This window comes from Cottoperca gobio, unplaced genomic scaffold (assembly GCF_900634415.1).
Source record: "Cottoperca gobio unplaced genomic scaffold, fCotGob3.1 fCotGob3_155arrow_ctg1, whole genome shotgun sequence".
Lineage (NCBI taxonomy): Eukaryota > Metazoa > Chordata > Actinopteri > Perciformes > Bovichtidae > Cottoperca > Cottoperca gobio.
This window is the reverse complement of record NW_021166812.1, coordinates 359,752-387,500: the sequence shown is the minus strand read 5'-3', so window position 1 is coordinate 387,500 and position 27,749 is coordinate 359,752. Positions and strand designations below refer to the sequence as shown.

At 44.0% G+C, this 27,749-nt stretch overlaps 3 protein-coding genes across 5 annotated transcripts; 1 reads left to right on the top strand and 2 right to left on the bottom strand.

The window, feature by feature from the left end:
• Positions 1 to 4,291: 4,291 nt before the first annotated feature.
• Positions 4,292 to 8,838, bottom strand: xrcc3 (X-ray repair complementing defective repair in Chinese hamster cells 3). The gene is made up of 7 exons (XM_029426306.1): positions 8,629 to 8,838; positions 5,923 to 6,060; positions 5,620 to 5,832; positions 5,366 to 5,520; positions 4,962 to 5,174; positions 4,839 to 4,876; positions 4,292 to 4,548 (listed from the first exon to the last, which is right to left on the bottom strand). Exons 1-7 carry the CDS (start codon positions 8,681 to 8,683, stop codon positions 4,332 to 4,334), a joined length of 1,029 nt encoding a protein of 342 aa, XP_029282166.1. The 5' UTR covers positions 8,684 to 8,838; the 3' UTR covers positions 4,292 to 4,331.
• A 220-nt stretch (positions 8,839 to 9,058) lies between these two features.
• Positions 9,059 to 25,962, top strand: LOC115004625 (transcription factor IIIB 90 kDa subunit-like). 3 transcript variants are annotated; one of them, XM_029426309.1, is made up of 6 exons: positions 9,059 to 9,287; positions 10,321 to 10,529; positions 24,796 to 24,876; positions 24,962 to 25,135; positions 25,250 to 25,281; positions 25,659 to 25,962. In XM_029426309.1, the coding sequence occupies exons 2-6, from the start codon at positions 10,346 to 10,348 to the stop codon at positions 25,806 to 25,808; spliced, it is 621 nt and encodes a 206-aa protein (XP_029282169.1). In that variant the 5' UTR covers positions 9,059 to 9,287; positions 10,321 to 10,345; the 3' UTR covers positions 25,809 to 25,962. The 3 variants fall into 3 exon arrangements, with proteins under 3 accessions (XP_029282169.1, XP_029282170.1, XP_029282167.1); XM_029426310.1 differs by having other exon boundaries at positions 25,632 to 25,801; XM_029426307.1 differs by having other exon boundaries at positions 25,250 to 25,801.
• LOC115004623 (uncharacterized) lies at positions 11,219 to 23,393 on the bottom strand. Its single transcript, XM_029426305.1, has 20 exons — positions 23,287 to 23,393; positions 22,451 to 22,500; positions 22,219 to 22,311; positions 22,011 to 22,138; positions 20,423 to 20,563; positions 20,195 to 20,272; positions 19,251 to 19,421; positions 18,508 to 18,604; positions 18,195 to 18,418; positions 16,772 to 16,937; positions 16,510 to 16,706; positions 16,140 to 16,257; positions 15,837 to 16,045; positions 15,221 to 15,338; positions 14,740 to 14,909; positions 14,189 to 14,286; positions 13,944 to 14,050; positions 12,777 to 13,862; positions 11,652 to 11,924; positions 11,219 to 11,393 (listed from the first exon to the last, which is right to left on the bottom strand). Exons 1-20 carry the CDS (start codon positions 23,310 to 23,312, stop codon positions 11,377 to 11,379), a joined length of 3,567 nt encoding a protein of 1,188 aa, XP_029282165.1. The 5' UTR covers positions 23,313 to 23,393; the 3' UTR covers positions 11,219 to 11,376.
• Positions 25,963 to 27,749: the final 1,787 nt, after the last annotated feature.

Here is a 27,749-nt window from a genome sequence, read left to right as displayed (position 1 = left end):
CCTTTTAATCTGAAATAAATAAATCACAAAGAGATAAAACTAGATTAACAGTAAATAAATGAATCTATCGTCAGATTAATTAATTTACTATTTCTGGACATGTACAATAAAGTAAAGATTACTTTATTGTTTAAAATAAAAAAAACTTAATACAGAACTTCCATTGGAAAACTGCCATTTTAACCCGAAGAGATCGTTTTATGTAGTGTGAACTCATTCACTAATATCTCACAAACTTGGTCTTAAGTGTGGAAGAAAAGTCTAATTATCAAATCAAACAAATGTATTTATATAGCCCAATATCACAAATGACACATTTGTCTCAGTGTGCTTTACAGACTTGTACATACGACACCCTCTGTCCTCAGACCCTCGCACCGCACAAGGAAGAACTTCCTAAAAGAAACCAACAATTAAAGGGGAAAAAATGTAAGAAACCTCAGAGAGCAACTGAGGAGGGATCCCTCTCCCAGGACGGACAGACGTGCAATAGATGTCATGTGTACAGGATAAACAACATAGTACAAATACAACATCCATCTTGACAGAACTGATGATGTGATCGAATAAAAATCCAGGATAATGTGAAAAAGGCTTCCCGGTGTCTCCAAAAAAAAATATATATACATATATATATAAACATGGGCGTGAGGCAGGACCAGGGCAGCAGGCGCAGCTAGAATTCATGATCCAGACGTAAATTTTAACAGTGGCAACCTTCCACATGAGAGACACAGAAACTCCGGGGAGTTAGTAAGATACATAAATGCATACAGATAGAGATGGAGAGGAGGGGAAGAGAGAGGAAGAGATGAAGGAGAGATGAAGAGGAGGGGAGAGGAGAGAGGTGTCCCCCGGCAGTCTAAGCATATAGCAGCATAACTAGGGGCTGATCCAAGGCAAACCTGAGCCAGCCCTAACTATAAGCTTTATCAAAAAGGAAAGTCTTTAGCCTGCTCTTAAATGTGGAGAGTGTGTCTGCCTCCCGAACACAAACTGGAAGCTGGTTCCACTGGAGAGGAGCTTGATAGCTGAAGGCTCTGGCTCCCATTGTACTCTTAGAGACTCTAGGAACCACAAGTAACCCTGCAGTCTGGGAGCGCAATGCTCTAGTTGGTTTATAAGGTACTATGAGATCTTTAAGATATGTTGGAGCCTGACCATTAATTGCTGTGTAAGTCAGGAGAAGGATTTTGAATTCTATTCTGTATTTTACCGGGAGCCAGTGCAGAGCTGCTAATACAGGAGAAATATGATACTGTTTCCTTGTTCCTGTCAATACACGTGCCGCTGCATTTTGGATCAACTGAAGAGTCTTAAGCAACTTTTTGGGACAACCTGATAATGAGTTGCAGTAATCCAGCCTTGAAGTAACAAATGCATGGACTAGTTTTTCTGCATCATTTTGAGTATGTGTCTTATTTTTGCAATGTTACGTAGATGAAAGAAGGCAGTCCTTGAGATTTGTTTTATGTGGGAGTTAAAAGACGGATCCTGATCAAAGATAACGCCAAGATTCCTTACGGTGGTGCTGGAGGCCAAATTAATTCCATCCAGAGCTTCTATGTCATTAGAAAATGCATTTTGGTGGCATTTGGGGCCAAGTATAATAACTTTAGTTTTGTCTGTGTTTAACATCAAAAAGTTGCAGGGCATCCAAGTTTTTATGTCCTTAAGGCTTGAAGTTTAGCCAATTGATTGGTTTCATCTGGTTTAATTGATAGATATAATTGGGTATCATCCACATAACAATGAAAGTTTATAGAGTGGTTGCTTATAATATTGCCTAAAGGAAGCATATATAATGTGAATAGAATAGGTCCAAGTACAGAACCTTGCGGGACTCCAAGACTGACTTTGGCACAGGACCGTGTGCACACACAGAAACTGAAGTGGAGTTTCTTTAAAATGACACAAACGAAGTTCTAGTGTTTATTTATTTTAACAGATATCTTTGTAAAACAATGAAAATAAATATTAAAAATATTATAAATCCATCCATCCATCCATCGCCTACCGCTTATCGGAGGTCGGGTTGCGGGGACAACAGCTCCAGTAAGGCACCCCAAACTTCCCTTCTCCGAGCCATATCCGCAAGCTCCGACTGGGGGATCCCGAGGCGTTCCCAGGCCAGTGAGGACATATAATCTCTCCACCGAGTCCTGGGTTTTCCCCGGGGTCTCCTCCCAGCTGGACGTGCCTGGGACACCTCCCTAGGGAGGCGCCCAGGTGGCATCCTTACTAGATGCCCTAACCACCTCAACTGGCTCCTTTCAACGCAAAGGAGCAGCGGCTCTACTCCGAGTCTCTCACGGATAGCTGAGCTTCTCACACTATCGGCGAGAAAACCCATTTTGGCCACTTGATACCCGCAATCTCGTTCTTTCGGTCATGACCCAACCTTCATGACCATAGGTGAGGGTAGGCCCAAAGATCGCCCGGTAGATCGAGAGCTTTGCCTTCTGGCTTAGCTCTCTTTTCGTCACAACGGTGCGGTAAAGCGAATGCAATACCGCCCCCTGTGCTCAGACTCTCCGGCCAATCTCTCGCTCCATTGTCTGCTCACTCACGAACAAGACCCCAAGGTACATGAACTCCTTCACTTGGGGTAAGGGCTCATTCCCTATCCGGAGTAGGCAATCCACCGGTTTCCTGCGGAGAGCCATGGCCTCAGATTTTGAGGTGCTCATCCCAACCGCTTTACACTCGGCTGCGAACCGATCAAGGGACTGCTGAAGGTCACAGACTGATGATGCCATCAGGACCACATCATCTGCAAAGAGCAGCGATGAGAACTGCAACCCCTATCCTCCACGACTATGCCTCGATATCCTGTCCATGAATACAGGATTGGTGATAAAGAGCAGCCCTGGTGGAGGCCAACTTACTGCCAAGTATACGGACACAACTCTCGCTTTGGGCGTACAGGGATTGGATGGCCCCATTCTTCTGCAGCACCTCCCACAGTATCACCCGGGGGACCCGGTCATATGCCTTCTCCAGATCTACAAAGCACATATAGACCATATGGGCGTACTCCCAGGTTCCCTCCAGGATCCTTGCGAGAGTGAAGAGTTGGTCTTTTATTCCACGACCAGGACGGAATCCGCATTGTTCCCCTTTAATCAGAGGTTTGACTATCGGCCGAACCCTCCTTTCCAGTACCTTGGAGTAGACTTTACCAGGGAGGGTGAGAAGTGTGATACCCCTATAGTTGGCACACACTCTCTGGTCCCCCTTTTTGAATAGGGGACCACCACCCCGTTCTGCCACCCCATAGGCACTGTCCCAGACTTCCACGCAATGTTGACGAGGCGTGTCAACCAAGAAAGCCCCTCAACACCCAAAGCCTTCAGCATTTCTGGATGGATCTCATCAACCCCTGCGGCTTTGCCACTGTGGAGTTGTTTGACTACCTCAGTGACTTCCATCAGGGAAATTGACGATGATCCCCCATCAGCTTCCTGCTCTGCCTCTACCATAGAGGGCGTGTTAGTTGGATTCAGGAGTTCCTCAAAGTGCTCCTTCCACCGCCCGATAACCTTCTCAGTCCTCTTTCCCTTTGTATCATGAAGTCGTTTTGAACCATTCTTAGTCCGACCCCTTACCTCAGACCAATTTGCCTTGGTGCTTTTAGTTCACCCCTCTCCTTTCCTCCATTCTGTCTCTGACTGTAGGTGTGTTGCCACCGTTCGCAAAGTAAAGCGGAGAAGGGAATGTGAATGCGAAAGCAAAAGAAAAAATTGCAATAAAAATGTTTTTGTATTTTTTATATTGCTTTATCTACAAACAATTGTGCTGTTTTAACCCTGAGAGGAGCCCAGTTAAAGATATAATCTGGAACATTACTGCACTAAAATGTGTAAAAACCATGAGCCCTGTGTTTAGTGCAGTTGTGTTTTTAATTTGTTCCAGAGAAATGTGTAATCAGTCCTGTGTTGTATATGTAGTGAGACAGAGACATGTGTAATGTTCCTGAAGGTAACGTTTCCTCTCTCTCCTGTCATGGTGTCATGGTGTCATCAGTCCCTAACCCTAACCCTGAAGCGTGCAGGAGAAACTCTGATGTTTAACCTTTGAATCAGAGGAGAGAGAAGAACTCTCATGATGCACCGCTGCTGCACCACCACACCAAATTCCCATGATGCACCGCTGCTGCACTACCACACCAAACTCCAACTCTTACTGTCATTTTCACCCAGAGCCTCCTGGTGGCGGAAAACTACAGATGTGAGTTTCATGTTGTAGCCTGATGTCACGACACTGTGTAGTGTCTAATAAGAGTCTTGTATTATACACATCTGCAGGTTTTATTTATATTTGTTTACAGTTTATCTGCTCGTCACTCCCCGTACGCCCTCCTTCCACACGGCGGCGTCTCGTCCGTCTCGGGGCAGATGAGGAGCGAACACCACCTCCAGCCTGCGGAGGGCGCTGGTCTGGTCGCCACGGGCAACCGTACCCTGGATACGACGCATCATCAGCCGAACCATCACCTGATTGGCCCAGGCCAACCCGAGCGCCGGGCACATGCTGGAGGACAGAGGGCTGAGGGACAAACAGAAATACATATCCGTAAATATAATAAATACAAATATATTAATCTGTAAACAATATAATACATGTATTGATCTGTAAATTATTGTTAAGGATAATAAATATATATATATTTAGTTACTATCTGTAAATTACTATTAAACACGTTAATAAATATATCCATCTGCAAATATCAAACATTTATACATATAAGGGTTAACTACAACATATTAATCTAAATATCTAACTAAATCTACCACAGGTCATCCGTCAGAGTACTTATATAATACATATATGTTTACCCTAAAATGTTGTCTGAGCTGCTGAAAACATCCTTCACCTGAAACACAAATGCAAATATTTACTGGATGTGTGTACGCACGTGTACTTGTACGTGCGTGTACGTGCGTGTGTGTACGTGAGACCTGGTTGATGCAGAGCACAGGTGTGCTGAACTCCATACTCAGGTGGTGCAGTTTAGAGGAAAAGGTGAGCAGCTGTTTGTTCCTCTCCAGCCAATCAGCAGCCTGGAACTCAGACCTGAAGAGAGCCGCCACCGAGTCCACGACCAGGAGACGCACAACACCGCGAGCCAGCAGCAGGGGGACACGACGGGAGAGACACTCCTGCAGGGAGTCCTGCAGGAAAACACACCTGAGGTCAGAGACACACACACCTGAGGTCAGAGACACACACACCTGAGGTCCGAGACACACACACCTGAGGTCCGAGACACACACACCTGAGGTCCGAGACACACACACACCTGAAGACAGAGACACACCTGAGGTCAGAGACAGACACACCTGAGGTCAGAGGTCAGGCTCACCAGGTCAGCGGCGTGCTCGATGTAGACGTGGTCACTGAACTGCAGGCTGCTGATCAGAGATGGAGGGACGTCAGAGCGCAGACAGGATTGATCTCTGATCAGCTGCTGCAGACGTCTGATGGGAAACGAGTCCTCAGTGCAGATAAACACGGCTCCTGCAGAGAGAAAATACGGACCGTCAGTGAACGCAGCACACAGGACGCCTTCAGGTACAGTAGAGTGTAGGACACCCCGATTCTGCTGACCTCACTGACCTGAGTTCAGTCCTCTGTACTGTGTTGGGTACTGTACAGACAGACAGAGCTGCAGAGCCAACTGAGTCTTTCCCGCTCCGCTCTCTCCTGACAGCTCAGTGACCCCCCCCACAGGTAGACCCCCCCTCAGCAGCTCGTCCAAAACGGCACACCCCACACTGAGTCTGAGGCCTGAATCGAACCTACGACTCTCTCCATGGTGGAGCAGGAGGGCTGTCAACACACAAACACACAGGTTTCAAAGTCAACGTGACTTATGTGACGGAGTTATGTAAACAAGGAATGCGGCGTAAAATGTGTAACCTGGGCATGGGGGGTGGCGTCTGTAGGCGGTGGCGGCCACGCTGAGCAGTTGCTGGACATCTGAGCGGGACAGACCGGTGAGTCTCTGCAGGTCGGGACCAGAAACACACAACACCTCTCTGAGAGACTTCAGCTTAACTGGGGGGACACCAAGGTCACAATAGTAACAACAATAATTAAAATAAAACACAAACTGAATAATTCTATTGTCCCTGTGAAATGCCTCAGGAGAAAGTTTTCACATTTTATAAAAACATATCAAGTTAGTACTAGTATATAATTTCAATGCGACTTAATATAAAGAGATAGTAGGGATCATTTAAGATATCTAATTCTATAAATAAATAACTAAATAAATCTACTGATAATTAAATAAAGCTGCTAAAATAAAGAGATGCTATTGGGATGATTATATCATCATCATCACTTATGAGTGTTTCGAGAAACATTTATCATCCACATTACCATTACATATACTGTGAATACACACTGCTCAAACAAATTAAAGGAACACTTTTGAACCAGATATGGATATGGGATATTGTTCTGGTCAGTTAAGTAGCAGAAGGGTTGTTAATGAGTTTCAGCTGCTTTGGTATTCATGATATTAACCCTTTAACACCAAGTGTGTCGCCGGCGACACGTTGCGCAAGCGAAACTTTGGATTCCCTGCCACCGTCATGTCCCGAGACCGATTCATGGCCATTTGATCTAATCTTCATATGAGTGACCCAGAGAAAAATGCGGAAAATTATCAGAAAATGGGCACCGAGGATTATGACCACCTCCACCTACAGACCTCTCATGGAAATGATATGCATGAACTGCAAGGCCATCTACCACCCAAGACAGCACCTTGCAGTCGACGAGAGGATGGTTGGTACCAAGGCCAGGCTCAGCATCAAGCAGTACATGAAGGCCAAGCCAACAAAGTGGGGGCTGAAGTTTTTGAACTGCTACACCATCGACTTCAAGCTCTGAACTCTGCAAGAGGAACACTGGCTGGAAGTGTGAGGACTGTGATGTGGTCCTGTGTCTGCAGGCAGACAGGAACAGTCACTGGCATTACCACCAAGGCCTCTGCATGTGAAGGGACACTCAGAGGAGAGAATTACCCTGTGTGGGGAAAAACGCCTGGACATATTTTCCATTTTATGGCCTGTTTTTGCACATTTAAAGTGACAAAGACTCATAAATGTTACTGTAAATAGTTTAATACATTTCAAATGCAACATGCCAAATCTCTTATTCAATTGCAGTGTTCTTTGTTCACTAAACATCTAAAATCAAATAGCTTAAAATGAAGAAAAAAACTGTTATTACTCACAACATGCAATAAATTGTAAATAACTGCCAGATATTGGAAGTTCCAGGAAATCTCAAAAAAAGGGCATAATCACTTGCATGACATTTCTGACCTTTTTATAGTCAAAATAAGAAAAAGAGTCCAGGCGGACATTTTGAGGCTTAGGTGTTAAAGGGTTAACAGGTGCAAACAGACTTCACGAGGGGGACTTGAGAGCCAAACGTCCTCTAGTGGGCCCTGTGCTCACTGCCCCGCACCGTGGAGCTCGATTGGCATTTGCCATAGAACACCAGAATTGGCAGGTCCGCCACTGGCGCCCTGTGCTTTTACAGATGAGAGCAGGTTCACCCTGAGCATGTGACAGACGTGAAAGGGTCTGGAGAAGGCGTGAAGAACGTTATGCTCCCTGTAACATCATTCAGCATCAACGGTTTGGTGGTGGGTCAGTGATGATCTGGGGAGGCATATCGATGATGGGACGCACAGACCTCTACAGGCTAGACAACGGCACCCTGACTGCCATTAGGTATCGGGATGAAATCCTTGGACCCATTGTGAGACCCTACGCTGCGTTCCTCCTGGTGCACAACAATGCCCAGCCTCATGTGGCGAGAGTATGCAGGCAGTTCCTGGAGGATGACAGAATTGATACCATTGACTGGCCCCCACGCTCACCTGACCTAAATCCAACAGAACACCTCTGGGACATTATGTTTCTGTCCATACGACGCCGCCAGGTTGCACCTCAGACAGGAGCTCAGTGATGCCCTGGTCCAGGTGGAGATACTCCAGGACACATCCCTCATCTCATTAGGACGTCAGGGCATGCATACAAGCACGTGGGGGCGATACACAGTACTGAGGATCATTTTGAGTTGCTGCAATGGAATTTCAGCAAAATGAACGAGTCTGCTGCATCATTTCATCACTTTGATCTTTGCCTCCGTAGGTTGATCATTTTCATCGTTCCTTTGGTTCCCAACACATTACCCCGTCCATATCAGTATCGATATCCAGCATTATTATTTTTCCCATTGAGATCTGATGGTTTCAAAGTGTTCCTTTAATTCTTTTGAGCAGTGTATAATCTACACAATCTCTTTCCCCGATAGACATTTAAGATAAACTATACGCCGATAGTAGTACGAGAACATTTAGTTTAGGACAACGTGTTAAGTTAAATTCTATACGCTAACAATATTTGACGATAAGAGTTAAAAACATTAAAGTGTGGGTTATCTCCTAGTTATATACACCATTGACCGATTGCACTACTAAAACATATATCCTATTACAATGTGTTAATTTATATTCTATAATGTCACTGCATTTGATAGTGGCGATTAAATATTTAAGTGTCGTATTTCTGAACGAAGTCTGGAGGAGCGGTTGTATTTTACCTCTCCTCACAGCCGCTATGATCCTCGGGTTGAGCTCCAGCTTGTCCCAGTCCATGTCCCCGCTGAGGACATGCTGTCCCGCCGCTGCTTCAGCCACAAAGAGTCAGAAAACTGTTTTATTTAGAAATAAATCCGTTTGTTTCCGCCCGAAACAACTTCACACACAAAATACGCGCCCGAACACGAGACGTCATCGTGCGCCGCTGGGTGGAACCATTTAGCGAAGTCTGCGGGGGTGACCGGCCCCGGTTAAAATACTAAATCCAGTCACTTTTACTATATTTTACTGTATAATGGGATTATTCAAGTTATTTTTTTTATATCAATACAAAACTAAACGTAAGCCTATTATTATTTACAAACAGTTCTTTCACCCATTGATCTACAAACTCCCCCACGCGCAACAGCTCCGAGTTTCGGACCCAGTGACGTTATTACGCTGCGTCACAGGAAACAAACTGCTCAATTTCTGCGATCAAAACTCAATAATCCGTATTTAAATCAATAATCAGGATTTAGGTGATTGATATCCGTCTATAGTTCGGTCTGACCGGACAACACGATGAGTTCTACCGGCGGGAAAACAGCTGCGCCATCACCGTGTTTCTAACTAACCGCGAAACTGGACTCTATTGTCTATTAACTGCTTTCTACTGTCGGTGAGTTTAGCAGTGTAATTTATATTACAGCTATATAACAGCTTCAAGTAATTTATATAACTACAGCTTCAAGTAATTTATATAACTACAGCTTTATAACTACAGCTTCAAGTAATTTATATTACAACAGCTTCATATTACAACAGCTTCAAGTAATTTATATTACAACAGCTTCAAGTAATTTATATTACAACAGCTTCATATTACAACAGCTTCAAGTAATTTATATTACAACAGCTTTATAACAACAGCTTCAAGTATTAGTCGCTATAAAAATGATGGATCTATTCAGATAATGGCTTAATATGCATCGTTATGCTGAAAGGTCTCTAAATGTGGTTTTCACCCCTCAAATATGCAGATTTAGGGCTTTTCTCCGTTTAATACCATAAAGTGAATCTTCGCACATTTAAAAGACGTGTGATATACATCCCATATATCTATAGATAGATATATCACGTTGGACTTTGAGAAACTGGGATGGACATTTTATAGAACAGTTAATGTAGAAAACAATCGAAGGATTAATAGTTAATAAATTCAAACCAGTCTACACTAAGGCGCACCTGAAGGGTCATAGGAGATATAATATAAATATATCTATTATCGTATTATTTATGCGTCATCAGGTACAGCTAGTGTTAATATAACTGGAGGCTGGTTAAAATAAACACTTAATTATAATGCTAAACAGTTATAACACTAAGCTCACAGTAAACATCAGCTCAAAACGACTTGGAAATATAAGAGCAGGGAATGTGACAGGGGATTTAATACATGAATACTGCATTAAGTTGACTTAATTGAGCAATTTTAATGTTTTACATTTCCAAACTCAGTCGTTCTGCCAACAATAGGACTGAGATTAACCCCCAACCTGGTGTGCTGATTGTGTACTTTAATAGAATACACACTGGTACTAACAGTATATACAAACATCTGACTTCTCTGTAGTACTAATAGGTACATTAATAAAGTATAGTAATGGTGTATAGTATTACTACTAACAGCGGCCCTCCTCTCTGCCCTCCAGGCCGAGTTGACCTCTGACCTCCACCATGAGCTCCAGGGTGTGCAGGAGCTGCGGGGGCTCAGACATCGACGTAGATCAGGCGCGGGGCAGCGCTGTGTGTACCAGCTGTGGGTCGGTCCTGGAGGACAACATCATCGTTTCCGAGGTTCAGTTTGTGGAGGGAAGTGGAGGAGTTTCATCTGCTGTGGGACAGTTCGTCTCTGCCGACGGTGAGACACATTTACACCTAAATCCTCATTTCTAAATGGAGTTTGGCTCTGCTGGTCAGAAATACATCAACACCGGTACAAACTGAAACATTAACTTCACTTTTAATGCCAAGAAAGAAACTTGTGGAATCTTCCGTCTGATACGGTGACATTGTTGAATGTGCATACAGCCTCCATTTTAGTTGTGATGTAGTTCACATGCATTTCTACTTTCCATTACAGCCCCTTACTGAAACATTGGTCTATTTATATTTACAAAGCAATATTAGGTCAATTTCCTCTCCATCTTAGGTCACTTTTTAAATTATTGTTTTAATGTAATGGGATGGGACAGATCTGGGGGAAATTACATTTTCCTACAATGCACTTTAGGAATGGAATAAACAAAGAGATCTAAAAATTAGAAACATTCATACCCACTGAGGAGAATCATCAAATCAAGTTTTGGACACAAATGTAATGTAAAAATGTAGGAATACCATCTAGATCTGGGGAAATAAATAAAGTCTGGCACACGAGAATATGTTGACCAGTTTCTCTTTTAGAAGAACAAACAAAAAGGAGCTCCAACCAAACTCCATACAAAATCCTGTCATTTTAACGTTGTGTCCTTATTCACAGGAGCCAAGCAACATTTAGAGAAGTCTGAAATTTTTTTTATCTAAATTGTGAATTAACAGAAGCGGTAGGCCTGTATATAATATTATCTTTATTTTATCTAATGCACAAAATAACAGCACGACAGGCTCCAAACTTCTATGTACCATGACAATAAAAGTTTAAATATCTAAACCAGCTGAATACAACAAACCAAAGCTTTATTAAACCAGATCGTTTCTGTTCTTCATCAGCTGATCTGTTTACCTAAAGACAGAGAAATGTTTACACCCTCACAAACTAATAAAAGATTAATGTTTTGCCACTTTAAATCTAAGTTAATAGGTCAATGTTCAATGTTCTACCTTGAGAGAAGTTACGCAAAGTAAATTGAATACACAGAACATTAGTTTAGAATTATATACACTTGTGTTTTTTTAAATATATTTGGTGATTTAATTTAAAAAAAAAGGAGCAGTGTGACAGTTAGAAATGAAGTAAGTAATAAAGTTTTAAGAGGAGTACCTCTTATGATGCCCTGGTGAACACTGGTTCCATACTGACCGCCGCAGTCAGGCCCGGTGTGGGTCTGGTCTGAACCAGAAACAGCTCCTCCTGCGGGGGGGTTGTTGGGTTGATATTGTCCCACGTCAACAGCATCTGTGACGCTGAGGTAGGATGTCCCGCTGGTTGCTCCTCTGGTGTCAGACGGAGTAGTGGGGCTCTCTGGGTTGGGTTCATGGTGGGTCTGGAGTCCTGAGAGACTGGAAACAAGTCTGACTCTGATGTGAGAAGCACCTGATGGTGGGGACAAGTACAAAAATAAAGATTTAGTTATGACAGGGACAGATCTTTATTTTTAAGTCGTGGGACGGTACATTTTTAAGGATCTTGACTCAGTTTGCTCCACCCTCCAGTCTTTGTGCTAAGCTAGGCTAAATACACCCCAAATCTAACGCTAGATGTTTCTGTGCTAAAAGGCAATAAGGAAAACAACTCTAAGAATTATGGACCCCGACGTTGAGCTGAACGAGGAACAACAAGCGTGATTAGAAGTTGCAGAGAAACAGAGTCCTAAATCTTGTCAAACCACGCTCCAGTCGGACTGAAGACGCAACGTAAAGTAGTTTTCCCATTTTGGCTAATTTTGACAGCCCTACCAAGAATCAGTAACTGTTTACATGCACACCAATACACATTTTATGTAAACAGCATAATCTGTTTGGATGTTCAGAAATAGGTCGTATTCTAAATGTAGCATTTTTAGATTAAGAAATGTGTGATATGCTGATATTATTCAGGTTTTAGGAGCTTTCTTTGGACATGTAAATAATAATATAAATATTTGGACTTCTGATATCAAAAAGGTTTTTACTTTTGAACATTAAACAGCCGAGTAGGAATATTGTCTTTTTCAGAACAAGGGCTAAAACTGGAATATGTTGTGCACGTTAACATAGTCAGAGTTTGGATGGTAAATGGGCTTTCATTTATGTAGCACCTTGCTAGTCTTCCTGCTACTGAAAGCGCTAATCTAAAACACACGCGAGGAGCCGGGGATCGGACTGACAAATTTTAGATTGGTTGACGACCCGTGATACTTCCTGAACCACAGCCGATTAGTAATTGTTAGTGAATAATCATCTTTACCCGTTTGTTGAGTAGATTCTTTGCCTCCACCGTTTCCTTTCTCAGCCTCTGATTGGACCAGTTTCTGCTGGTGTTCTTGCTGGTTTGGGTACAGAGTCCAGAAACCATGTTGCTTTCTTCCGAGGGTTGAACCTCTGTGTTCAGCAAGATGTTGGGAGGCCCTGCTATTCCCACCGGCTATCGAACCAGTGGCATACTGGGAGGGATTATAGATTTGTGAGTTTGCTTGTTGGATAACAGGTTTCTGATTGAGCTGATGTCCAGAAGAAACAAATTTGCTCAGAGGTTTGACTCTGATGTTCTGCACCCTGGACTGAACTGTCTCAATGTTCCTCCTTTCATCTATTCCTGGTCTTTCCAGGTTTTGGTTGACCCGGCTGGTTGCAGTAGATGTAGGTTCAGTGCTGGCAGACACGTCTGTCTCTTTAGACAAGTCGGACAGAGTATTTTTGGATGTGATGAGTTTGGCATTAGCAGGGATGTATTTCTTTTCACTCTGACTTTGCCAAACATTATCACTATACAGAGCCTGACTAGAGCTTCCCCAGTCACTTTCCAACTGCTCCACAACTGGAGACTCAGGAATCCTATTGGAAGGACTCAAGGTCTGCTTTTCATCAGTTGGTCCCGGACCTTCACCGCTCACTTGTACAAAGTTGAAGTTTAATGTCTGGACACTGTTGTCCGGTAACTGGTCATTTCTTGGAGGAACATTGGGGAGATGGTGGTTATTTGGAGATTCAAATACATATTTGTCCTGTGTTTGGGATATGAGATGACCAGGAGGAGCTAAAACCTGCAGAGGGATTTGCTGCGTACCGATGGCTTTTTCTTCCGGAGGAGGAGAAAGATAAAAGTTTGGAAAACCTTTAAGGTTTTGGGAGGAGTACAGGCGCTTGTTGTTTCCTGCTGGTACTGTGATGAAGCGGCTGGGTCCAGGTTTGGGCCAAGGCCTGACGTCTGAGTGAGGCAGGACTCTCCCTGCCGCTGGGGTTTGGTAGGATTGATAGACCTGGTTAGTTGGAACAGCATTTCCAGAAACCTGATGTGGACAGGCCTTGGCAGGGAGTTTATTTGCTGAATCTGCTAGAAAATAAAATATTTTAAGATTCTCTCATTCAAATGAAAATATTTTAAGATTTAATCATTGATCACTCAGACTTTAACCTTTAAGGCTCTCGAAGACTTTGACTGAACCAAATCCAGGAGTCTTTGATTTGAAGAGAGACAGTCTGTTGACTCCACTAAGTGGATAGAAGCACCTCACTGTCAACCTGTTCAACAAAAAATTAACACGATTAAATGTAAACGATTAATGACAAAATGTGTCTTGAAGGTATTGATTGCAGTCTGAGATCAACAGAGAATCAGGCACTACCAGGTTATGAAGGGTTCAGATGAGTTTTCCTTACTTGAACTGAGATTCTCTGGAGATGAAGTTTGGTCCATCTGCAATCAGCTGTCGGTCATGGAGGACTTCGTTCTCATAAACCATGTACAACTCCCCGGCCTGTTCATCGGAATCATTTTTATTGCCATGTAAGTTTACTTGGTGCATAAATATAAAAATTAACAATATATAGACAGTAGAGACAATGTACAACACAAGGACAGCCGGCTGGGCATTACGTTAATGTAACGTGTAGAGGGGGGGAGGGAGAGACAGTGTCAGTGGGGGTCTCTGGCCTTGATGAGGCCAACTGCAGAGGGGAAGAAACTGTTCTTCTGTTACAAAACGTCACTGCACCTTCAAATTTAAACATAGTCATCTCATTTACTTGGTCCCTTCATCTTGCTTTTAAATATTTACATTTGACCTGGAACCTGTGAAGTTTTGGTGTTTAAAACAAAATAACTTTAAAGATTAATCTAATAGTTTCAGTTTGTACTGTCTACTTTGCACACACACACCTCCTCTCTTACTAAGCTTTTTGACAAAGAATTCACTATTTTTAAGTTGTACCATGGCTCTGGTCCCACAGGAGTCTATCTTGAACTCAAACAGGACTCTGGATCCATCAGTCTGTTTGGGTCCACAGGTGGGGTCCAGCAGAGTGGTTCCTTCAGGCTGCACAGTAGGCCAGGTGGAGGTCGGAGTCGTCACCACAGTCATGGTCCCGTCTGCAGAACAGACTGGCACCACAGGAGGTCAATGTTAGGGCTGTATCTGACTCTGGGACCAGACCAATCAGGGGAAATGTTAGGGCTGTAACTGATTTAGGATGGAGAACGTGTAGATGTCTTTGTCCTGATGTCCTGAGCCTGTTGAATCTCAGCATCAACCCTCAGTTCAGTTCTTACTTAGAACACAGTAATGTTGGGGTTCAGTCTTGCTCTCAACTTTTAAAGTGATCCAGTCAGAGTGAGTATAACACAAATAAACTTTCTTAGATTAATATTGGTTGACCATCTAAACTGAATTTGAACAGGGCAGTGCAGGTTACCTATCATGTCCTCGGTTTTGAAGAGGCAGCGTTTGGACGTGGACGTCTGGACCTCCAGAGATTTGGAGTCTCTCAGAAGAAGTTCAAATGTTCCATAAAAGTTTGACAGGTTGATGCCCTGGAATGAAAGATAGATGACCATTATAAGAGTTATGATTGTGGGAAATTCTGATTCATGAAATCTGTTATACTGAAATTAGAAAGCAGAGTAGTTACTCAGATGAAAACATATTAGAAGATCCAGCTGGGATCAGTCTCCCAATACTTTATTTACATTTTCTGCTTCATGCCATCAACTAAATGAAGACAAAGAGGGACTCACTGGTTCCATTTCAGCACTCACTAGTCCCTTTAAATATTGGATTTGAAACTTTACGTTTCTTGGCAGTGAACTGGGGGAAAAATGTCCAGATTAGGAGCATTGTAACACATTCAGGTCGAGTTTTCCGTATATTTTCAGCACTGCCTAACAGTAGAGGACACCCGTAGCATTACCTGGGGTCATCTAGTAATGTGTAATACGTGTGGAGGTAGTCTGATTTTAATCCCGTGGGGGGGGTTTATACATCACATGAGGTCCCCCAGTGATACTAGTCCTGTGAGAAGAGGGCTTTACCTCATAGGTGTATCCGATGGAGAACACAGGGACCTGCAGGTTGGTCCTGTGGCTGTCGCTGTGGAGGCGGTACCCTCTTTGGGCGACCAGCTCTGCTGTCAGAGGCTCGTGGTCGACGCCCACCTCCCACAGACTCGCGCCTCGCGGCGGTCTTACGATGCTGAAGGTGGTTCCTCCGTCTGAACACTGAGCAGTGACCTCTGGAGGGACTTTTATAAAAAATAAATAAAAAAAGACTGCATTTATAAAAAGGGCCGTACTAACTACACATGGTTTCTGTAGAGCCAGAACAAATGTACTTACATGCGTTTAGAGCTTGTGCTGTGATGAAGGTGTGGTGGTAATAAGAGTCTCTCTGGGGCATGATGGTTAAAGTGAAGTTTATATCTATGGAGTACTGCACCACACCTTGACCCAGGTACTGTTGGAAAAAAACTGTCTCAGACAGGTGGCAACAAAACAGGCTTTTGATCTAAAATTTTACTGTGGATGAGTTCGATCAGTCAATGCTTTAATGACAAATGTGATGGATCCTGCAGAATCACTCTTAATTCAAATTTTAGATTAGCATAATTAACTCACCATTGCTGCCAAAAGTACAACAGATACAGACAGCAGTGACCACCACTGCTAAATGTAAAACTGGGGAGCTACATGTTTGTGGAGCCCTCACCATCCAGTGGACGATGGAGTCCGTGAAGGGCAGCTGCAGCGCGTAGGCTCGGCTGCCGTTGATGTGAACAACAGGACTGATGCTGTATGTCCGCCCAGCGTTCTCCGACTTCCCGTTGATTCTGACTTCCTCCAACACAACATCAGCAGGAATGTTTCCCAGGTAGACCCTGAACATCTGGTGGTCACTTATAGTCTCTACGGGGGGAGACACAGTTGTGGGTGCTACATAAAAGACGCAGTTGTTCAAGAAGCAGACTTACGGTTGAGGTCGAAGGGTGGACGGCAGCGCAGCGGCGTGTTGAGCACTCTCAGCATTCGGTGTCTCGAGTCGATGCTGCTACCATCTTCATAAATCAGCGAGAAGACGTGTTCGTACAGCAGGAAGATCACATAAGTCTCCTTGTACACATTGTCCACCACCAAGCTCTGCAGAAAAGAAGAAACTTGCGTGGCGTCAGTTTTTGTTTTACATGAGTTATTGTTCTGGAAACCTTAGCTGTGTCTCAATTCAGGGGCTGCAGCCTTCGGAGGCTGCATTTGTAGACCGATTACGTTGTGACAGGGCTGTCCCATTTCGGAGACTCCTTCAAATGCAGCCTTCATTTCCCAGATTTGGAGAATACATCTGGTAGATCTTTCACGGCCGCACGTATCCCAAAATTCATTGCGCGCCCAGAGAAGTTATTTTCTGACAAAATGGTGCCCCTCGACCCAGCAGTAGCAGCAAATGGATATACTTTTAAATGCAAGTATTGGGTTTCAACTCGCTCAAATAGCCAACGATACAAATGTTATTAAATCAAAAGGACCTTAAAACATTACATTTTCCCTAAAATGACAAGTTACGCGACGTTAGTGCCGATGCTAGGAGCTGCTGTACGATGCAGCCGACCCAAGTTAGCCTTTGAAGACCTTAACATTCAAACCTAAGAGTTGTAAATGTTGATTTATATTTTATGTAGATTGTATAGATAATGTATACTTCATATTACCTGCTTGGTTTTCTGACAGTTGAATATCACTTAAAAAAGGTCCAGTGCAATCGTTCGGATTGATTATACATATTTATTTTCTACTTAATCTGTTTTTGTTTAGTGGTGTATAGATAAACCTGCGCTAACATTTTGTTTCAGGGATCATTTAATTTATAAAACTACCCATCAATGAATGGAACTAAATGATTATTATAAACTGAAACATTATAAAACAATATAACATTTACAGTATATACAGATAAAGTTTGCTGCTGGACTTGGAAGGGCTGGTGTCTCCTGATGGGGGGCATCATCTGGCGGAGTAGTGTGTATGAGAAGCCCCTCCACCGTCTAAAATACATTATGCGCCGGTGATAAAGCATATCTTCAATCAAGATTGAAAATGAAAAAATAAGTATTATTTCTGGTTCCGTTCTCTGGACAAAATGTTAAAGTAAGCCGTCAACTGCGCGTGATAACTTCTGAGAGTTGCTAGGCGACGGGAGCGGCAAAAGGTAGAGGCGTGAACAGCTGGTGACGTACCAGGAAGTCCCCCGTAGACCAGACAGTCTCATTTCCTAGACCGCTCGGTTCAGCCTTCACGGTCTATCAAGGACCCGGCCTCCAAAGACCATGTCCTCCGAAGGCTGCAGCCCCTGAATTGAGACAGCTCTTGTCTCAGTCTGAAGTTTGGAGGGACTGGCTGTACCTTCCTGTAGCCGCCCTCAGTCCCAAAAGGAACCCCGACCTGGACCAGATTTCCTTGTTGGACCAGACTGAATCCTCTGGTTTCAGCGGTGGCTTTGTCCAGCAGAACCCCGTCCACCCCCAGACTGAGGCTCCGACTTTCAAACTTGGCTCCCTCCCCGACCAGAGGGGTCACGACCCGGGGGACATCCAACAGCAGCCGGGCACCGTCGAAAGAACCAGTATCTAAGAGAGGATCCACAGGATCAATGTCCGCACCGTTGACCTGTGGGACTAGCTTCCTGTTCAGCGGTGTTCGTTAAAGGAAAACTTACTGACTGTGCACGCCATGGACACGTCGATCAGCACCACCGTCAGCTTCTGCCTGAAGAACAGAGACACCCGGACGACCTCCACCGGGACGCCCTCCACCTGACGATAAGCGACAAGAGTTGCACACAAATACTCAATAATGTTAAGTCCATAGAGTCTGCCAATGTTAGTTCAGTTTATTGGTGTAGTGAGCTTTGGTAATGCACACAAAATATATTTAGCTGGAGTACCGTGTGTGATAATCTGCTTTGGTGTTCACCTACATGACGAGGCTCCTGGGAGCAAGAATATGCTTTGAAATGTGTTGAATGTTGAGCTGCAACAATTAGTCCACTAATCTGTTAGATTACAAATCTCCAACCATTTTGAAAATTGATTAAATCATTAAAGTAATTTTTCAGGAAGATACGTCTTTAAATACAGTTTTCAGCCTCTCAAATAGTCTTTAATATAATATTAAAGTAAATATCTTCGGACATTTTATACAGCAAACCATTATAGTATAAAATGTGCAGATGAATCCACAATGAAAATAAATCGCTAGTTGCCACCTTCATTAAATGGTAAGAAATTATTTCTTCGGTCCGCACTGCCCGCGCAGACCAACACATGATAGCTAGTTATACTTTAACTTTAGGTATCCAGTAGCTTAAAAAGACAACACGCACGCACAAAAATAAAATGAAGATTCAAAAAGATAAGAGTAAAGGCTGTTACAAACAAAGATGATGCATGTTGTACCCACCATGGTCAGCTCAGAGTGCAGCCGTTTGTACCGAGAACGAAGCACCACCCTGCGGGCGGTGGAGGTCAGGCTGTAGCCCCCCCGCTGGGCTTCACCGGTGGACATGGAGGACACCCGCCCATCACTGTGCAGGAACATCAGCTGCCAGACAGAACTCGCCATCCCCTGAGCCTAAACACCACAAACATAACACTTTATAAAATAGAAAAAAGTTACTAGAAGGATGAGTCAGATCTTTCTCAGTAGTTTATTTATCATAACAAAAAGGAGACTGCAGGTGAACAGGGTCAAATATGCAACTAACATATCAGCTGAAACTTCATTACTCACATTAACATTGTTTATATTACAAGCGTTCATGTTTAAATATGTAAATGAGGCGTTATGTAATGTCACTGTTGGAGAGTTTAGGAGAAATCTACACAGTTAGAAACACAAACTCTGGATGTGGATTTAGATTTTCTTTTCACTCGTCTGACAGAAGACGTGTTGGAAGCTAAATAACCTAAAATCTCTAAATAGACCAATGAATGAAATACGACATGTTTTCGCCTGAAGATTCGCTTGAAAACGTGATTTGAAACAATGCTACAGATGAGCCTGAGATGCTCAGGCAGTCACAACTAAGCATTCGTACACATGTTTGGTCAGCTGAGGTCAAAAGATATTATTATTAATTTTTAACAGTTGCAGATCTTGACAATGTAGTCCTTGTATTTCTAACCCAGGGAGTCTTTTGTACATTGCATGGTCAGGATGTGGTTGACATCTTAATCCCCACAGTTTAGTATGCATGTTAAATTGAGACATCACCCCAGGCAGATTCTTTAATATTGGTTGATAGAAAAACAAAAGGAATAAAAATTCATATCTTACTGTGAAAACTGTCACATGGGATCTGAAAAAGACCAGTGGTCCTGTAGTGTTTCATGGTGTGACTGTACCTGAGAGAAGGCGGCTTGCCACACCTGTCCACTGCCCCCCCGCTGACCTCCACAAGACGACTCTCTGTTCACGTTCACCTGCGCGACATCATGAAACCAGTCAAATCCACTTCAAGACTTCATGTAATGACAAACTTAAATTGAAAGCTCTTTTCATTTGATGTTTAAAAAAAAAAAAAAATCTAAAATCGTGACAGTCCTAGTGGCAGCAGTAATAACAGTCCTGACCTCCATGTAGTCCTCTTCACAGATCATCTCTCGATGAGTCCACATCAGTCCAGAACACACTGCAGAGACGGGCCGTCTCACCCTCTCTCCACCAGCATCTTTAACTATCACGTTAAATCTGAAGGTGAACACCTCGTCATTCTGGAAAACAATCTGCAGTCAGTCTGGACTCGTGGTGAGCGCAGATAGGGGCAGAGGAGTTACTACCACCCAGTGAGTCAGAGGAAGAGCTACTACCACCCAGAGGGGAGGAGCTACTGCCACCCAGAGGGGAGGAGCTACTACCACCCAGAGGGGAGGAGCCACTACCACCCAGTGAGTCAGAGGAGGAGTTACTACCACCCAGTGAGTCAGAGGAGGAGCTACTACCACCCAGTGAGTCAGAGGAAGAGCTACTACCACCCAGTGAGTCAGAGGAAGAGCCACTACCACCCAGTGAGTCAGAGGAAGAGCCATTACCACCCAGTGATGTCAGAGGAAGAGCTACTACCACCCCAGTGAGTCAGAGGGGAGGAGCTACTGCCACCCCAGTGAGTCAGAGGGGGGAGGAGCTACTGCACCCAGGAGGGAGGAGGCTACTGCCACCCAGAGGGGAGGAGCTACTACCACCCAGAGGGAGGAGCCACTACCACCCAGTGAGTCAGAGGATGGAGCGGTACTACCACCCACAGAGGGGAGGGAGCCACTTACCACCCAGGAGTCAGCGGAAGAGCCACTACCCACCTCAGTGATTCAGAGGAAGATGTCCATTACACCCAGTGAGTCCAGAGGAAAGAGCTACTACCACCCAGTGAGTCAGAGGGGAGGAAGCTACTACTGCCACCCAGTGAGTCAGAGGGAGGAGCTACTGCCACCCAGAGGAAGGAGAGGAGCTACTGCCACCCAGAGGAGGAGGCTACTACCACCCAAGAGGGGAGGAGCCATACCCACCCAGAGTCAGGAGGAGGAGCTACTACCACCCAGTGAGTCAGCGAGGAGGAGCTACTACCACCCAGTGAGTCAGAGGAGGAGCTACTACCACCCAGTGAGTCAGAGGAGGAGCTACTACCACCCAGTGAGTCAGAGGAGGAGCTACTACACCCAGTGAGTCAGAGGAGGAGCTACTACCACCCAGTGAGTTCAGAGGAGGAGCTACTACCACCCAGTGAGTCAGAGGAGGAGCTACTACCACCCAGTGAGTCAGCGGGAGGAGCTACTACCACCTCAGTGAGTCAGAGGAGGAGCTACTACCACCCAGTGAGTCAGAGGAGGAGCTACTACCACTCCAGTGAGTCAGAGGAGGAGCTACTACCACCCAGTGAGTCAGCGAGGAGGAGCTACTACCACCCAGTGAGTCAGAGGAGGAGCTACTACCACCAGTGAGTCAGAGGAGGAGCCACTACCACCAGTGAGTCAGAGGAGGAGCTACTACCACCCAGTGAGTAGCGAGGAGGAGCTACTACCACCAGTGAGTCAGGAGGAGGAGCTACTACCACCAGTGAGTCAGAGGAGCGAGCTTACTACCACCCAGTGAGTCAGCGAGGAGGAGCTACTACCACCCAGTGAGTCAGAGGGGAGGAGCTACTACCACCCAGAGAAGAGGAGCTACCTGGTTGTGTGTGAAGCAGGAGTAGTATGAAGCTCTTAAGGTGGTAAAGCCGTCCATCTTGAAGGTACTGATGGTGTAACCGCAGTGTGAGGCGAGCAGCTCGCTGATGGAGTGGACGCCATTCCCATCTACATCAGGACGGACAGGACAGGTAGACAGGTGTACTTTGGTAATGAGGACTATAGAAGTGTCAACACGAAGAACTAACCTACAGCCTCAAACTGAGGCGTCTGTGCTGAGGTCACGTGGATCCACAGGTAACGATCCCGACACGCCGACTGAACATCAGCATCTACGAATCCTGACGAGACAGAAATCTGAACTACACAGCAATAAATACGTCTTGACAATACATGGAGCAACAAGAAACTGCAGAGGACAGTTATAAAAGATATAACAAAGATACAGCCACCAGTATAGACTAAATAAAACCAGTTTACCTTCCGTTCGACCTTCAGCTTTTTCTGTGAACTTGCAGATAAACAAAAGTCTGAAACAAAAGTTTTGAGGTTATTTCTACACGAGGCCTCGTTTATAAAACTGTCGGTCAACGGGTGAAACACAGAAAGACTCTTAATGTAATTTGTGTTTTTAAACATTTATGTATAAAAACAATTTTCTCTGAGACTCTTTGTTCTAGATGAAGCACATTTTAATGTATTAAACTTACATCCATACCTTTTAAAGATTTGAATAAAAGTCAGATGGGCACACTGGGGACAGTTGCAACACATTTACTAATTTTCAATCTTGTTTTATGTAATGCCATCAATGCGCCACCTTACAAGTTGACAGTTTAATATATTATATACTATCCTTCACAATGACTAGTGCATGTTGAAAAAAGGAATACAAATTTGTATTTGGATAAAATAATCTTTTAAATGACCCAATAAGGATTTCTTTACATTTGAAAGCGGCTGCTGTGTGGTCTGCGTGTCTGCTGAGCCCCCGGCCCGTCAGCCACGACACCATGTGCTCGCCGGACACAGCTACAAGCCAACCTTCAAAACAGTGACTCAACCCAAGTACGTTTGGATTCATTCATACAAAAGCTCAGGGGAGTATCACAATAATAATTATTTCTTACTTCCAAAACTAGTTTGATTCACTAAATGCAGACAAAAAACACATCTTCTGTCTAACTGAGCAGATGCAGTGTCTTTCTGATTGGAGGAATAAGACCATCCCCAGTCTCCCACCTGGATTTATTCTACACATGGTTTGAGGTTCTCTTCCTGCACAGCGTCCCATGTCAGCGCTGTGAAAGACTCACCCGGTGAGGAGCGCAGCAGTCTGCATGTTGTCTCTGTGTGTCTGCAGCCAGGTGAGACCATCACCTGGTAGTCATGATAACAGCAGAGCCACAGCTGGGGCTGGTTGAGTGTGATTACAGCATGACGGTGCCTCACGAGGGACATTCTCATTCTGTGTATCCAACACACACACTCATTAAACACATTAAAGCAGAATGTAATATGTATAAATAATAATAAATAATAAAATCTTCTCTGATCTTCACATCTGGATCAGAATTTCACTTTTTACTGTTTCCAGCAAATCGAGACATTTTCTCATGTTTGGGACAAAAACATGCTGTTTCAATGGTTTCCTGCTCAAACTATATTATATTATATATCCGTCACACATCTCACTCTGTAGAGACATGAAGATATAAAATAAAAATAAAATAATTTGGTGTGCAGGAAATAATTCAAAGAACTGTTGGCAGGTTGTTAAAGTTCACGTGTGGATCATGAATGGTGGCTGCGCCTGCTGCTCTGGCCCTGCTGCCCTCGTCCGTCAGGCAGACGCCCACGTTAATATTGTTTTGGAACCCTTTTTGACATTATCCTGGATTCATCCTTTTTGTTTTTTGATCACAACATAAGTTCTGTTAGATGGATGTTGTATTTGTACTATGTAGTTTATCGTGTACACGTAATCTATCACAGTGTGTGTGTCCTGGGAGAGGATCCTCAGTCTCTCTGGGGTTTACAACATTCATCTTTAATTGTTGGTTTCTTTTAGGAAGCTTTTCCATGTGCGGTGCGAGGGTCTAAAGACAGAGGGTCTAAGGACAGAGGATCTGAGGACAGAGGGTCTGAGAACAGAGGGTCTGACGGTCTAAGGACAGAGGGTCTAAAGACAGAGGGTCTAAAGACAGAGAGTCTAAGGACAGAGGGTCTGACGGTCTAAGGACAGAGGGTCTGAGGACAGAGGGTCTGACGGTCTAAGGACAGAGGGTCTAAGGACAGAGGATCTGAGGACAGAGGGTCTAAGGACAGAGGGTCTAAAGACAGAGGGTCTAAAGACAGAGGGTCTAAGGACAGAGTGTCTAAGGACAGAGGGTCTGAGGACAGAGGGTCTGACGGTCTAAGGACAGAGGGTCTGAGGACAGAGGGTCTAAGGACAGAGGGTCTGACGGTCTAAGGACAGAGGGTCTAAGGACAGAGGGTCTGACGGTCTAAGGACAGAGGGTCTGAGGACAGAGGGTCTAAGGACAGAGGGTCTGAGGACAGAGGGTCTGAGGACAGAGGGTGTAAGGACAGAGGGTCTAAGGACAGAGGGGGTCATATGTACAGTCTGTGAATACTGAGACAAAGGTGTCATTTGTGATATTGGGCTATACAAATACATTTAATTAGATTTTTTCTCATAAAAACAGCAGTGGCATTATGTAAACAAACATTTAAAGGGTAAAATAACTGAATATTCGTTACGATCAGGACTGAAGTTGGTTCAAAGATGTGAAGATGTAATGTACATCTGTGTGTGTCTGCAGGTCCAGTGAAGGCTCCCCTTCTTGGTTCGGGTTTTCACACCAGTGTTGGGAAAGAGTCCAGAGCCCAGACACTGCAGGGCGGTGAGTACCTTCATTATCCTCTTCATCAGCTGCTGGCGGTACCTTCATAAACAGGTTTCCACAGACTGACCCTCTGTGTTTCCAGGGAAGCGTCAGATCCAGCAGCTGGGCAGTCAGCTGCAGCTAAACCAGCACTGTCTGGACACGGCCTTCAACTTCTTCAAGATGGTCGTCAGCAAACACCTGACACGAGGACGTAAGACGGAGCACGTCATTGCTGCCTGCCTCTACCTGGTGTGTCGCACCGAGGGGACACCACGTATCCTAACCACCACTCTCATGCTCTGACACACTCTTATTTTGAAGGTTTGAATACAATGCTGTGACCTTTGACCTCCAGGCGTTGTGCTGGTTTTCCTGAACTGTGTTTCAGACATGTTGCTGGACCTGAGTGACCTGCTGCAGGTAGGACAGACCCACACATACTGTACATATTTAGTTATATATATATATATATATATATATGTGTGTATATATATATATATATATGTATATATATATATATACCCATGGTCAAAAGTTTTGAGGATGACAAGTGTTGGTTTTCACAAAGTTTGCTGCTTCAGTGTTTTTAGATCTTTCTGTCAGACGTTACTTTGATATACTGAAGTATAATTAAAAGCATTTCAAGTGTCAAAGGCTTTGTTGACAATTACATTAAGTTTATGCAAAGAGTCAGCTGTTGTTGGATGGTTGGGACAAGTTGCTCTCTGGATGTTTTGGTTCCATTCTTTATTCGTGGCTGTGTTCCTGAGTGAGCCCACTCCCACATATGGTCTCAGGATGCTTTACTGTTGGCGGGACACAGGACTGATGGCAGCGCTCAACTTTTCTTCTCCGGAACAAGCTTTTTTCCGGATGACCTAAATAATGGGAAAGTGAATTCATCAGATAAAATTACTTTCCCCGGTCGGCAGCGGTCCAATCTCTGAACCTTTTGCAGAATATCAGTCAGTGCTTGATGTATCTCTTGGAGAGAAGTGGCTTCTTTGCTGCTCTTCTTGACACCAGGCCATCCTCCAATCGAGAGCTGCGCCGAGAGCATCCACTTCGGCAATGTCTGGGCGATGACGTCACAAGTAGAATACAGCCGCCGCCGGTGTTTGTCTGCGTTACAGCCGCCGCCAGTGTTCGTCTGCGTTACAGCCGCCGCCAGTGTTCGTCTGCGTTGAAGCAGCAAAGACTGCTGTCAATTATTAGGAGAAAGAACGGACAACAATCGATCGTCAAGGATACTTGTGAAGCGATGTGTTGTGTGGGGATGTGGGGCCGTCTCCAGCTTTCTGTGGCCAAAAGAGGATAAAATGTCACTGTTTATGGACAAGTGCGTCGATGAAACCGACGATTTGTAGGCAGCACTTTGAGAGATCGTGTTTCGAACAAACTGCTCGCCAAGGAAATGAGATTCAAAAAGAATTTAAAACTGAACGCAGAAGCTGTGCCTACAATACTGCCGAGACACCAGCCAGCACAAGCCAGCACAAGCCAGCACGCCGACTCAAACACGTCCGCCGGTGCAGAGTCCTCCACCAGAGAGACAACGAAGTGCATTCTCCAGAAGGGAGAGAGCGAAGGTAAGCCGTGCTACTTGTTTACTGTATTTATTGTTTCAAGCATAAAGCCATCATCGGTCTAGACCTACTGTATGTAACGAGTTTACACCAGGCCCTAGCCGATATCTGTGTTATTGTTTGTAGTATTAATAACTTTAGCTAATTACACTTCATTAGCTTAATTAAGTATAGATTCAATGTTTATAACAGGCTTCCCCATTTTATTCTGTAGTTTGAGTAAAAGCGTGAGTCTATTTAACGTTTAACGATCACCCTATTATTACAGAGGTGTTGAAACATTGGTGAATGAAGCCACTGACAGAACTGAGGACACCTGTATGATCAGCGACCATCTATTGGACGTCCACACTGGGGAGGGAGCTGTGTGTACAGCAGTAAGTATACAGACTTACGTCAGCTGTATATTACAGTTGTAGTACCAGTAGACCTGCACATGACGTATTAAACATACAATCACCACATGCATGTACATAATTCATATATTTGTTTAATTTGATATCATTGCTCTCTCAATCAATTCAACCACATCTTTTATTATGAATGTTATTAGATATGTTCTTTACGCAGACATGTATAAACATGCAATACAGGTTCAAGCTGGTTTGAAAGATTTATTAGTAAAGTTGTGTTTTGTACATTTCAGACATGTCAGAAAGAAAGTGCTGTGCAGACGGATCCCCTCCACGGACACACCACAAGTCCATGCAGGCGACCACGTGTCAGGTCAGCTGGACTGCAAGTTCCAATCCAGGTTGGTTGTTTCAAAGGTCAGCATCATAATATATAAATATATATTATATATATATATAATATAATATATATTATATTATATATATAATATATATATATATAATAAAGTATATATATAATATAATATATATAATATAGATATATATATATAGAGAGAGAAGATAAGATAGATAATATATATATATATAGATAGAGAGGGAGTTACATTTCTGAATCATCACTGAACAGTTGAACCCTGGCTGCCATGTGTAGCCACGCCCATATGATACTTATCTATGAGTCTTAAACCCTGACATGAGTCAGCGTTATGAGTCCTAAACCCTGACATGTTTCAGCATTATGAGTCTTAAACCCTGACATGAGTCAGCGTTATGAGTCTTAAACCCTGACATGAGTCAGCATTATGAGTCCTAAACCCTGACATGAGTCAGCGTTATGAGTCTTAAACCCTGACATGTTTCAGCATTATGAGTCTTAAACCCTGACATGAGTCAGCGTTATGAGTCTTAAACCCTGACATGAGTCAGCGTCATGAGTCTTATACCCTGA

Bases quoted from the DNA above. Each gene is read 5' to 3' on its own strand.
- xrcc3 (XM_029426306.1), bottom strand. From the start codon at position 8,683: ATGGACTGGGACAAGCTGGAGCTCAACCCGAGGATCATAGCGGCTGTG. The intron at 4,877-4,961 runs GTCTCACGTACA...TTTGTGTTTCAG, and splicing joins CTGTGCTCTGCATCAACCAG to GTGAAGGATGTTTTCAGCAG. The intron at 4,549-4,838 runs GTAAACATATAT...TTTGTCCCTCAG, and splicing joins AGCTCAGACAACATTTTAGG to CCCTCTGTCCTCCAGCATGT.
- LOC115004625 (XM_029426307.1), top strand. From the start codon at position 10,346: ATGAGCTCCAGGGTGTGCAGGAGCTGCGGGGGCTCAGACATCGACGTA. The intron at 24,877-24,961 runs GTGAGTACCTTC...CTGTGTTTCCAG, and splicing joins AGCCCAGACACTGCAGGGCG to GGAAGCGTCAGATCCAGCAG. The intron at 25,136-25,249 runs GTATCCTAACCA...ACTGTGTTTCAG, and splicing joins TCGCACCGAGGGGACACCAC to ACATGTTGCTGGACCTGAGT.
- LOC115004623 (XM_029426305.1), bottom strand. From the start codon at position 23,312: ATGCAGACTGCTGCGCTCCTCACCGG. The intron at 16,046-16,139 runs GTAAGTACATTT...TTTTTATAAAAG, and splicing joins AGCACAAGCTCTAAACGCAT to TCCCTCCAGAGGTCACTGCT. The intron at 14,287-14,739 runs GTACAACTTAAA...TCCGATGAACAG, and splicing joins CCTGTGGGACCAGAGCCATG to GCCGGGGAGTTGTACATGGT.